The 12055-nt window shown below is 46.5% G+C and overlaps 1 protein-coding gene across 2 annotated transcripts in view; it reads left to right on the top strand.

Moving 5' to 3' along the window:
* The first annotated feature begins 4019 nt into the window (after positions 1–4019).
* The window catches only part of ENOSF1 (enolase superfamily member 1), a 28440-nt gene continuing 20404 nt past the window's right edge, over positions 4020–12055 (top strand). For both annotated transcript variants that reach the window (XM_044921241.1, XM_021686233.2), the window contains exons 1-2: positions 4020–4120; positions 10044–10152. In XM_044921241.1, the coding sequence (XP_044777176.1) occupies positions 4037–4120; positions 10044–10152 (193 nt within the window). In that variant the 5' untranslated portion in view covers positions 4020–4036. The remainder of the gene's footprint in view (positions 4121–10043; positions 10153–12055) is intronic.

The following is a 12055-nucleotide window of genomic DNA, read 5'->3' as shown; positions in this document are numbered from 1 at the left end:
GGACTCGATCCCGGGACTCCAGGATCATGACCTGAGCCGAAGGCAGTCGCTTAACCAACTGAGCCACCCAGGCGCCCCCAAAGCAATCTTTAATCTTAGAAGATTTGATCTCTACCCTGCTGAGGATTCTACCTAATATCCCATGTATTATTACCAAATCTTTACTATCAGGGACAGGTACTATTCCTAACCCTGTGCAACTGCCAGTAATTTTTTTTTTAAGATTTTATTTATTTGAGAGAGAGAGCAAGTGCATGTGTGCGCAAGAGAGAGCAAGCATGAGTGGGGGAGGGCAAAAGGAGAGGGAGAGGCAGACTCCCTGCTGAGCACAGAGCCTGATGCAATTCGGGGCTTGATCCCAGGACCCTGAGATCATGACCTGAGCCAAAGGCAGACACTTAACCGACTGAGCCACCCACACACCCCCACCCCCACTGCCAATAATTTTCTTGCCTGTTCTTTCTAGTGGCTCTTAAATTTGAGTAGTTTTCTCTCATTCATGTGCCTATCAGTACTCAACCAAAGTTTAGAAGGGGTCCTTCTGTTCTCTCCCTCTCAGACTATAGCCACATTGGCCTCCACTAATATAAATAAACACTAATTTTTGTTCCCTCAACTCAGTAACACTACAGGCTCTCTTTGTCCCTCCCACCCCCTTTGTGCTGTAGCCTGTAGACAGTGAGATGGGACAATTGCAGGGTTTTTTGTTTCCTTCTCTCCGGTCAGTCTTGTTCTCCCTATGGTCCATTGTCTGAAGTCCTTTCAAATATTTGAGCTGGTTTTCTGGCTAAGATGGTAGTATAAATCCTGTCCTTTTTACTTTATTTTTCCTAGAAGTAACAGAGCTATTAATTATAGTGTTTTTTTTTTTTAGGGTCATTAATTAGAGGGCAACATTTGGAATGTCTGGGTAGGCCTGTCCTGGTATAATAAGCTGATAACAATACTAACAGTTTTCCATAGTTCACAGTTTGCCTTGGGAGAGTCCTAGATGGAATCTGGGGGCTGGTGAGGAAAGCAAGCAGATCCTAAAGTAAACCCTGATCACCACAAGGGCAACAGAAAATGGAGTAGTTTATTCTGAAATTTACCCCTGGGATCCAACTCTGAAAACTCAGAAGGGACACAGGCCTCCTCACCTAGAAGAAAACCTGCTGACATACCTGTGCTGCCACGTGTCCCCCTCTTCCACAACCACCAGACACAGGTCTTCAAGGCCTAGCTTCACAGAAAGGCAAAATGTGATTCTCAATAAATGTTAACGGACATATGAGAAAAAAATAATGGGCATATGAAGACTAATGTGAAGAAAACCACCGTAAAGGAAAAGAAATCAACAACCAAAACTAATACCTAAAGAACCAAACTTAATGGAGGCAACTAATGAAAACTGTTTTGAGAAGGTGTGGCATCCATTTTTTTCAACAGGGGTGAAGGTACACTAGTCTACTCATCTGTTGTTTTGTTTTCCCTGATTTTAGTCACCTGTGGCTAGCCTGCTGCCCAGCAGCAGATGATCTTCCTGATGAATCCTCAGAAGGTCAGTAGCCTAACACACTGAGAAAATGCCTAGTCATTCACCTCATGTCATCATGTAGGCATTTTATCTCAGAGCATCACAAGAAGGGTGAGTACAGTACAAAAAGATTTTTTTGAGAGACCACATTCACTTTTATTTGTATACTGATATAATTCTATTTTATTGTTAATCTTACTGTGCCTAACTTATACATTTTTTTTTTTTTTTTTATTTATTCATGAGAGACAGAGAGAGAGAGGCAGAGGGAGAAGCAGGCTCCCAAGGAGCAGGGAGCCCGATGTGGGACTCGATCCCAGGACCCTGGGATCATGACCTGAGCCGAAGGCAGACGCTTAACCATCTGAGCCACCCAGGCGCCCCTGTGCCTAACTTATAAATTAAACTTTATCATATGTATGTATGTATAAAAAAACATAGTATATCTAAGGTTTGGTACTAAGTGTGGTTTCAGTCATCCACTGAGTGGGGGGAAGTCTTGGAATGTGTCCCCTGCTGTTAAGAGGGGACAACCGTACTATGAAAAGAAAATTTAGAAATTCAAAACAGATGGAAAAAAATCCAACACCAAAGGAAAAAGAATTGGAGTGAGTAAAAGAAGAAACACAGTTGGAGATCAAATCTGAGTTCGATTATTAAGCCAAAGAACATATCCAGGATTCAGTACAAAAGAACAGAGTCAAAAAGTTTTTTTTTTTCCAGGGGTGGATAATAGATTCAGAAGATCAATTATCAATCCAATTAAGCTCCAGATGAAGAAAACAGAAGAATGAAGAGGAAGAACTAATGAAAGAAATACAGAAAGATTTTCCAGAGGAATATATTGCTTCTGGTTGAAAGGACCCCTCAGTTGTAGAACAGAATTAATTTTTAAATTAATCCTAAACACAAATAGTGACATTTTAAAGCCATTAGGAGAAAATCCAAACTTTTTCTTGAGGGTATTAAAGGGCTTATTCTTTAAAGAACGGGATATTAGGGACACCTGGGTGGTTCGGCTGAGCATCCAACTCGATTTCAGCTCAGGTCATGATCTGAGGGCTGTGATATGGAGCCCCATGTCCAGCTCCACGCCCAAGGTGTAGCTTGCTTAAGATTCTCCCTCCCCCTGCCCTTCCGGCACTCCTCCCTTCCTCTCAAAAAAAAAAAAAAAATGGGACTTAACACTAAAGTATTAATTTGAACTAAGACTTTTATATAATAAAACCAGCATTCAAATCCAAAAGAAAAGGGCATCTTCAGAATACAAAGTACTCAGAATTTATTAACCAGGCCACAGATCCATTCTGAAAAAGTGAATTGAGCATATATTCCAGCCACACACAAAAGTGGGTAGAGCAGGGCAAGGAAAAAGGCTATTTCACATTAACATTTGAATTTCAGACTTCTCTTGGAAAATGAGAACATAAAGCAATCCAGGGCTCTAGTTCCCACTGGACCACTATAAGCTGGAGCTAACTGGCTACTGCTTTCAAAGAGTAAAGGCCCTTAACAGCAGTCCCAGTGGCCTATTGCTTCACTTAAGCGTTAAGCCTAAGGAGTTCATCCAGCAGGGTTATATGCATCCTTAAGGAGCAGAGGTGTCCTGGGCATCCCTGAAAATATCCCTGCCAGACCCACATAAACACAAATCGATAGAATAATGTCTGTAGCAGTGCTTCCCAAACATTTATTCTTCAAAGCATGCCCCAAAAGTAGGAACTAAAATGGTGTGTGCTGTACTTTAAAGCAAAGGATCAATGTGCCTTCTAATCCATAGCTTTCACCAAGTTCCCTCTTAAACAGTCCCTGCAGTCCAGAGGACAGAGCCCAGGATTTGCAGCCGGAACACTCTGCCACTTACCTAACTAGCTGTGTAGCCTCAAGCCAGTCACTTAATCTCCCTGAATCTCATTTCTACACCACCTTGCAGAGCTGGACGGATAGGAGGTAATGTATTTAAACCACGCCGCCTCAGAAGGGGTGTAATAAAGGGTGACTTGATTCTTAATTTATCGGGTAACAAACGGGCTGAGGTCACTTAGACACCTAGGGTTTTCTAACGTCTCCCCAGGCTGCGCCGGCATTAACTTGGGTCAAGAGTGGAGCCCGTAGCCCAACTGTGCTATTGGGCGACCGAACTTTGTTCAGACTCCGCTCCTTCCTCTTGGACGCCGCGCCGGGGAAAGTTCCTTCTCGAGTTTCCCGTCCGGGCGGGGCACGGTCTTGCCAAAACGCTGACGCAGCGCGGGACACCCCTCCCCCCCAGTCCCGGGTCCTCCGCGACCCGCAGCGAATCCGCGTGAGGGCCGTGCGGGGCAGCACGGGGTTGCAGACGCGGCAGGAACCGCCAGAGCGTCCAGGGGAGCCGGGATCCTGGCCTGCCACTCGGGCCCGGTCAAGTTCTGGTGCGCGGCCGCGCGGCCAATCAGCGCCTGCGGGGCCGGGCTCCGCCCCTTCCGCGGCGCATAGTGTCCGAAGCCGAATTGGCGGCTCGGGAAGCTCCGGGTGCGCGGCAACATGGTGCGCGGCAGGATCTGCAGACTCTTGGTGCGCGACGTGCGCTTCTCCACATCGCTGGGGGGCCACGGCTCCGACGCCATGGTAAGCGCTGAGCGACAGCCGGGTGCCTCTTCCCGCGGACGTCCAGGCCCATGTATGCGCAGGGAGCCCAGCGGGTCGCGGAGGTTCCCCATTTTGGAACCGTTGCTTTTGCAAAGGGGGAGGCCGGGAGGGGAAAGGGAATAAAAGTAACCCGAAACTCTCCACAATTCCTGGGCTTTTTTTTTCTTTCCTTATTTTTTATTTGTTGACGTTTTATACTTCTGTTGTTACAATTATGATTCGCATTTTGCTGGAAATGGTAGAATGCGTAATAAGCAACAACAGCGTAATGCTCTTGTTGGATCCCCACCCACGAAACCCTAGAACACATACTTCTTCTGCACTGAAACCTTGGTGGGGTTCGTGGTGGTGGGCCTGGGTGTTTTGGGTTATGATCCTGCCTCCTCCACAACTTGCTGTGTGACCTAGAGAAGACGCCAACCTCTCTGGGCATCTTGGGCCCATCTCTGAAATGGAGTCACACTCTGGCTGGGAAAGCAGACAAACAAGCTCGTAGTAATTCTGGGGCATGTGCGGGGGGCTGTCATGAAATTACCTGAAAACACTGTTAGAAGGGATTTTACACTGTTGAGAGTTATGCAGATACCAGTCTTTGGAGATGTTGTAAAGGCACAGCCTTCTACCTAAATACTGAAGGGCGTGTTTGCTTATTGATAGTGTTTGGAGGGACACTCTCCATCCCTACCACGGTCTAGTGCAGTGGTTCCCAAATATAGGAAGGAGTTCTATACTGGGTCTCCCCGAGGGCTGACACCCACTGGATTCTCATTGCCCTCAGTCCACAGAGGAGAAAAATAAAATTGCCTGGGTCTGTAGGAATGCAGGGAAGTGAGAAACATCCATGTTAGGATGATGGTTACCTGTTATCTGTGTGGAGGGAGGGGAATGAGTACCAGAGGACTCTAATTCGCCCTCTAATGTTGTGCTTCCTAAGTGGGTGGAGGGCACGCTGATACCATTACATTACCTATGCTGTTTGTGAACTTGAAATATTTTTTTAGAAATAGGTCTCTCGTAAAAAAAAAAAAAAAAAAAATGCTAACTAGGGCGCCTGAGTGGCTCAGTCGTTAAGCATCTGCCTTCGGCTCATCGGGCTCCCTGCTCAGCGGGAAGCCTGTTTCTCCCTCTCCCACTCCCCCTGCTTGTGTTCCCTCTCTCGCTGTCTCTCTCTCTCTGTCAAAAAAATGAAATACATAAATCTTTAAAAAAAAATGCTGACTAAACAAAGTTATTACGTTTAAATGTCCTTTATTCTGAGATTAAGTTACTCTCGCTTTTTAAAATCTTTGTGTTCCTTCTTATATTATGTTAAATGACTTAAAAAAAAAAAAAAACACCCAGTTGGCAATCCTTTGTGGATCTCCAAAGAAGTGTTTGAAATTTCATTGGCTTGTAAAATTCAAACACTTGAACTAATGCAACCACTTTGCCCCTCTGATGTGTAGCAGCTGTGGGTTAAACCGCTCACTCTCTTAAGCTTTGGTTTTCCTTTTTTTTTTCCATTTTAAAATTTTAAATTCAGTTAATTAACATATAATGTATTATTGGTTTCAGAGGTCAAGGTCAGTGACTCATCAGTTGCATATAGCACCCAGTGTTCATTACATGTGCCCTCCTTAATGTCCATCAGCCAGTTACCACTTCCCCCACCCCCTGCCCTCCAGCAACCCTCAGTTTATTTCCTGTGATTAAGAGTCTTACGGTGGGGCACCTGGGTGGCTCAGTCGTTAAGTGTCTGCCTTTGGCTCATGTCATGATTGGTCCTGGGATGGAGCCCCACATCAGGCTCCTTGATCTGCGGGAAGCCTGTTTCTCCCTCTCCCATTCCCCCTGCTTGTGTTCCCTCTCTTGCTGTGTCTCTATCTGTCAAATAAATAAATAAAATCTTAAAAAAAAAAAGAGTCTCTTATGGTTTGTCTCCCTCTCTGGTTTCATCTGTTTTATTTTTTCCTCTCTGCCCCTATGATCCTATGTTTTGTTTCTTAAATTACACACATCAGTGAGATCATATGATAATTCTTTCCCTGATTGACTTATTTCGCTTAGCATAATAGCCTCTAGTTCTATCTACTTTATCCATTCATCTGTTGATGGACATCACGGCTCTTTCCAAGGTCTCAGTTTTCTTATCGGTGACATGGGTATAATAATATCTGCTTCATGTAATAAATGAGATGCCCATCAGGTGCCTAAATACAGAGAAAGCCATCAAAAAGTATTGTCTGTAATTACTATTTACATATGAGGAAACTGAAGTAGAAGGGGCTCTGGCCTAGATTTTTCTCTGCTTTGAATTTGTGAAGTGTTAAAGTAGCCCGGTTTTAAGTAGAATAATTTTAAGAAATGGAATTTGTCTCTGGGCCTAAGTTGTTTATGACCTCAGGGTCAAGAGAAGTTCTCTGATACCTGTATTGCAAACTCATAAATACTTAAGTATTTATCTTCCAGAGATATGGGGTGTGTTGTGTGCTGATTCTCATGTGCCTTCTTAATAGAATGTGCTACTTTGCAGTTCTGGGAGGTATTGCTTCCCAAACCCTCATGACATGCTGAACTCAGCAATTCAGCTCTGTTCAGCACTTAGAAGCAGAGGAGGCTTCCTGATCAGAAGCAGGATATTTTCATGAAGGAGCCCTGAAACGGCCCCCAAATCTGTTAAAAGTAAAGGATTCAGCTGTGATTTTTTTATCGGCCTTTTAGGAAACATGGAGCACTCAGACCTGTACTTATAAATTGCTTGCTTGTTGAGGCACTCATCAAGGTTCCAGAGAGCTCCAGGGCTATCGGCTCTTAGCCCAGCTCCAGCTGACACCCTCCCCCCACCAACACCACTTCCCAGCCAGTCATACTTTCCCTCTCCTTTCCCCATTGTCTGCTGAGCTCCCAGGAGTGGCTGTGCTCCCAGACCACTGTCTCTCTCCTCTGGCTCCCATTCCCGCACCCCCAGCAGTTAGAAAACTGCCCACTGCATCACGGAGAAGACTGAAGACAAATGCACCGTGGGCCCCATCTCCACCCATCAGCCTCCAAACTAACCCTCTCATCTTTCCCTTTATTCTGTGAGTCCTATCCTCCCAGACAAATCTGTGTCCCCATCCCCACCCTTCTTGACTGACGAGGCCCCCATTCTCATCCCCTCCATCTCCAGTATTTTCTTCCTCAGTCTCTTTTCCCAGTGGTTCCTTTTCTATCCCATAGAGACAGGGATTCCCACTTTGGAATCACCTTTCCTTGACCCTAACATCTCTCTTCTTCCTTCTGTGTCTGCTCCTTCCCCACCAAAGACTAAATGACTCGTTCATCCCTGTTGCCTCCAACCTTTACGCTTACTTCCTCCTTCATCTGAAATCTTCTGTCTCCTTCCTTCTCTTGGGATTGACTGTTTTTTCTTCTTCCAGGGTCCTTTCTCTGGGGCTGCGGGTCATGTTGTCAGCTGCCTCCTGCCATCACTTCTACACCCTAACTGACTTCGGCTGCTTCCTTACTGGCCTCCTTCTTCCCTCTGCAGGGCTCAGGCCCCAAGGGCCCTCCTGTCTCACGGTTTGCTCCCAGTAAGACCCCCTCTGTGTGTACAGCTTCAGTCCTCACTGGAAAGCTCCCCATCCTCAACCAACCAGCTCAGATTCTATTTTCATCATAAAGTCTCCTCCAGCTTCAAATGCATCCCACTCATAGTGCTCTCTGCCTGGCTTCCATAGTTTGTATCTCTCCCAGAGACTTACCATGTCCTGCCTCTTGCTATTAGAGTTTCTATAACCATGGCTTCTAAACTATAACTTTCTCTCTTTTTTTAAAAGATTTTATTTATTTATTTGAGAGAGAGTGAGAGAGAGAGCACGAGAGAGGGGGGAGGTCAGAGGGAGAAGCAGGCTTCCTGCTCAGGGACTCGATCCTGGGACTCCAGGATCATGGCCTGAGCCGAAGGCAGTCACTTAACCAGCTGAGCCACCCAGGCTCCCATAACTTTCTCTTTATTTATTTATTTTATTTTTTATTTTTATTTTTTTTTTAAATATTTATTTGACAGAGAGAGACCACGAGAGAGGGAACACAAGCAGGGGGAGCAGGAGAGGGAGAAGCAGGATTCCTGCTGAGCAGAGAGCCCGATACGGAGCTCCATCCCAAGACCCTGGGATCATGACCTGAGCCGAAGGCAGACGCTTAACTACTGAGCCACCCCGGTGCCCCACTTTCTCTTTTTTTTAAAGATTTTATTTATTTGAGAGAAAGCATGAGCAGGAGGAACAGCAGAGAGAGAAGGACAAGCAAGCTCCCCACTGAGCAGGGAGCCCGACACAGGGCCTGATTCCAGGACGTGGGATCATGACCTGAGCTGAAGGCACATGCCCAACCGACTGAGCCACCCAGGCGCCCCTAAACTCTAACTTTCTTAAGGGCAGACGTGTCTGTGCCCCCTCAGCAACCTGCACAACCTCTGATATGCAACTGGTGCCCAGCAACCCTTCACACCGAATGCTCTCCACTAGGCTTTGATGCCAGACAAAGGCCTTCTGTGTGCCTCCTCCCCTTCCCTGAGCACAGGGATTTAAATTCTGCTTTAAACTCAGTTTCCGGGGCGCCTGGGTGCCTCAGTCGGTTGAGGATCTGCCTTCGGCTCAGGTCATGATCCTGGGGTTCTGGGATAGAACCTCACGTGGGGCTCCCTGCTCAGCGGAGAGTCTGCTTCTCTCCCTCTGCCCCTCCCCACCCCCAGCTCATGCGGTCTCTCTCTCACCTGCTCTCTCTCAAATAAATATAATCTTTAAAAAAATAAACTCGGTTTCCTATCTGTCAGATAGGGATAATAGCACCTATTTTATAATATTGTTGTAAGGATTAAATTAAATCAAGTAGCTTTTAAAATAGTTTTTCAGAGCAACAAATACTGTGTAGTAATAATAACAATAAAAACAATCAATTGCCACCGCCCTATGCAAAAAGACATCAATAGTTGCATCCTACATTCCTTATTGATGCATTCAGATCTTCTGCCTGGCTTTTGGGGGTCTCCATTATCTGCCCCCACACCACCTATCCAGTCTTGTCTTCATTCACTTGCCACCCCGGTGGCCCAGGGGCCTTTCACTTCTGTCTCACAAGGCTCGGGGTTTCCTATGGCTCTCCCTTGCCCCTGCCTTCACTTGTCTCCTTGCCCATCCTAGTGTCTCAGTCCGCTGCTTCCTCTTTCCTTGCTCCCTTGCTCTTCAGGGGGACTTCCCACACAGTAGTTCTCACCTGCTGCTTCTCCCTACTGAGGGGAAATTTCTGGAGACAGACTGGTTTTTTCACTTCTGCATCCCTCATCCCCCATATCAGCAGGTAGTGTTGAGTTTCATCATAGTCGGTCAGTAAACACTTACCAAAATACCATTTGATAGTAGCAAGTTTTAAAAAAGAACAAAACAAAAAGCGGGCTAATTTGTCCTTAAGTCTTAATTCTTTGTTTCCGCCCAGCGATCTCTGAACCAGCGCCGTTGTCTTTTTAGCCCTCCTACAGACTGCAGCGAAGATAAGTCCAGTTTTCTGTGAGGCTTTCTGAAGGCTTGGCTGCTTCCATTTGAGGCTGCTTGTGAATACAGCTCTGTTCAGAGAGCTGGCAGAGGTAGCTTAGGCAAAAACTCCTGGATTAAAATCTGAGCTGATCATCAGAGGAGGCCTAATGGCAAACTGGCACTGAAAATGTATGCATTGCCCTTGTTGAAATGATATGAATCTGTCAGGGGGACTTTCCCTTTGTCCATTCAGAACTCCTCCATTTTTGGGGGGCACACCAAGGCTTGCATCAGACTCGAGCTCCTCTTGAACGTCCCCTGTTGCGTTTTCTAGTCTTACATGATGTACTGAGGGGTACCTTTGGGTTTCTCATGTTTGCCTTGTGGGGCGGGGTGCGTTTCTCCTGCAGCACACAGACCCTGACTACTCGGCTGCCTATGTCGTCTTAGAGACCGATGCGGAAGACGGGCTCAAGGGGTACGGGCTTACCTTCACTCTGGGAAAAGGCACGGAAGTTGGTGAGTTGAACATTCTCGTTAAGGTTCCGGAATGCTTCGTTTTCACTTAGATTCCAGTTGTGACCTTACTTTTCTCTGTATTTACGCTGTTCAGGGTGAGTAAAGACAATGTTTCGTGGTTTGTTATTTGTTTCATGGGGAGAAATGAAAAGGCGGCAGAACTCGGCCCTTCTCCTTGCAGGGGTCAATGGACTGCGGGCATATCCGTGAATCTCGACCTGTTTCTCTGCCTGAGCTAGGCGGGCGGCTGAGGGACATGACAGGGACAAATGGGCACTTGTGTGGCAAGGCTTACTGGGATGTGCACAGCGAGCCACTTGCTCTGCAAAGTACTGCACAGCGAGTGGTTTCAGGCCCACTGCTCCTCACGGTGGAAGGGCCTCTGGCTGCCCTGTTTCAGAGCTGGTATCTGGGCAAAGCAGGTTGTTCATTGAGCTATGAGTGCAGTTCTTCTCTCAGAATTGGAGAGAGCTCAGTGGGGGTCTTGAGGCCCCTCATTTTTTAGATAGGGAGACTGAGGCCCAGATAGCTGCTCAGCTAGCCACTCCCTGAAGTGCTTTCTTTCCACAACATTTTTTAAAAAGATTTTATTTATTTATTTGAGAGAAAGAGAACATAGAGGGAAAAGCAGGCTCCCCGCTGAGCAGAGAGCCTGATGTGGGGCTAAATCCCAGGACCCTGAGATCATGACCTAAGCCAAGGCAGAAGCTTAACTGACTGAGCCACCCAGGCACCCCTCTTTCCACATTTAAATACAAATTATTTGTTTGATTTTTGTTTTGAAATACTTAATCCATGTACAAGGTACAAAATTCAAGAAGTACAAAAGGTGACCTTTGCCAGATCAATTTCTATGGATCATTAGGGTCTGAAGCCAAATGATGACAGTTGAGGTGTGAGGATCTAAGAAGGAAGGAAACAGATTCTCTAAATTTGGTGGTGATGCAGTAGAACCTCTCCCATGGATATTTGCACTGTCAGCTCTCCCTAAGATGTAAAATAGAAGTCTTGCCCCACTGAAAGATTTTAATATTGTCAAGCAGATGAAAGGTGAGTGTGCACACGCACGCACGTGTGTGTGTGCATATGTGTGTGTGTGAGGACAAGGGAACCTTTCTTGCACTTTAAGTGGATGCGAGGTGGCCACTATTCCACTCTTCACAGGGCTGGCCTTCAGTCGTGCCCTCAGCCAGTTCTGTAAGAGACTGCCCTTGAGCGCTCCCATGTGTCAGGCACTGGAGAGATCATTTTAGTGAGATAGAGAAAGGGGACAGAATCCTGCATACACGGAGAAGGAATGCACAAACTTCTCAGGGACACAGCCATAGGAGAAAAGATCATGCAGTGTGAGAAGGACAGTTCTTTAAAAGCTGGTACAAGTTACACAGAAGTTTAGTTCATTGTCCAGGAGGGTCTTGGGCAGCTTCAGAACAGAGGTGAGCCTGTGAGATTAGTCTTGAAGATTATTCCTTGAAGCTAGGAATTTGCCAGGTAGCGGGAGGAGACTCGGCAACTATTCCCTGTCTCCCTCTCCATTAAGTCAACCATTTGCTGTTAATGTTTTCCGTAAGGCAGTGCCCGCTGACCACGACAGGTTTGTGAGCCGTGTGTCAGCTTCTCCTGCAACTTTGTCTCTGGTGTAAGTCGAGTACTTTATGAAACCGCCTTCTCCATACTGCAGACCATATAGGGCGGTCCCCAAGCGTTGCGTAACACTCAGCAAGCTTACAAAATATGTTACCGGAACGGCCATTGGAACCACTCTGTTAATAGCCGAGACTTTGAACTTTGCTGACTCCGGCTCGAGGTGGAGGGACCCTGTGTGCTCACTGAGACACAAGATAGGAGATAGGAGGCTCCTCTCCCTGGTTGCTGAGCTCTGTGCTTTGGGGCCTTCGCTGAC

Source organism: Neomonachus schauinslandi, chromosome 14, assembly GCF_002201575.2.
Source record: "Neomonachus schauinslandi chromosome 14, ASM220157v2, whole genome shotgun sequence".
NCBI classification, from domain to species: Eukaryota; Metazoa; Chordata; class Mammalia; order Carnivora; family Phocidae; genus Neomonachus; species Neomonachus schauinslandi.
This window is presented reverse-complemented; position numbering and strand designations above follow the sequence as displayed.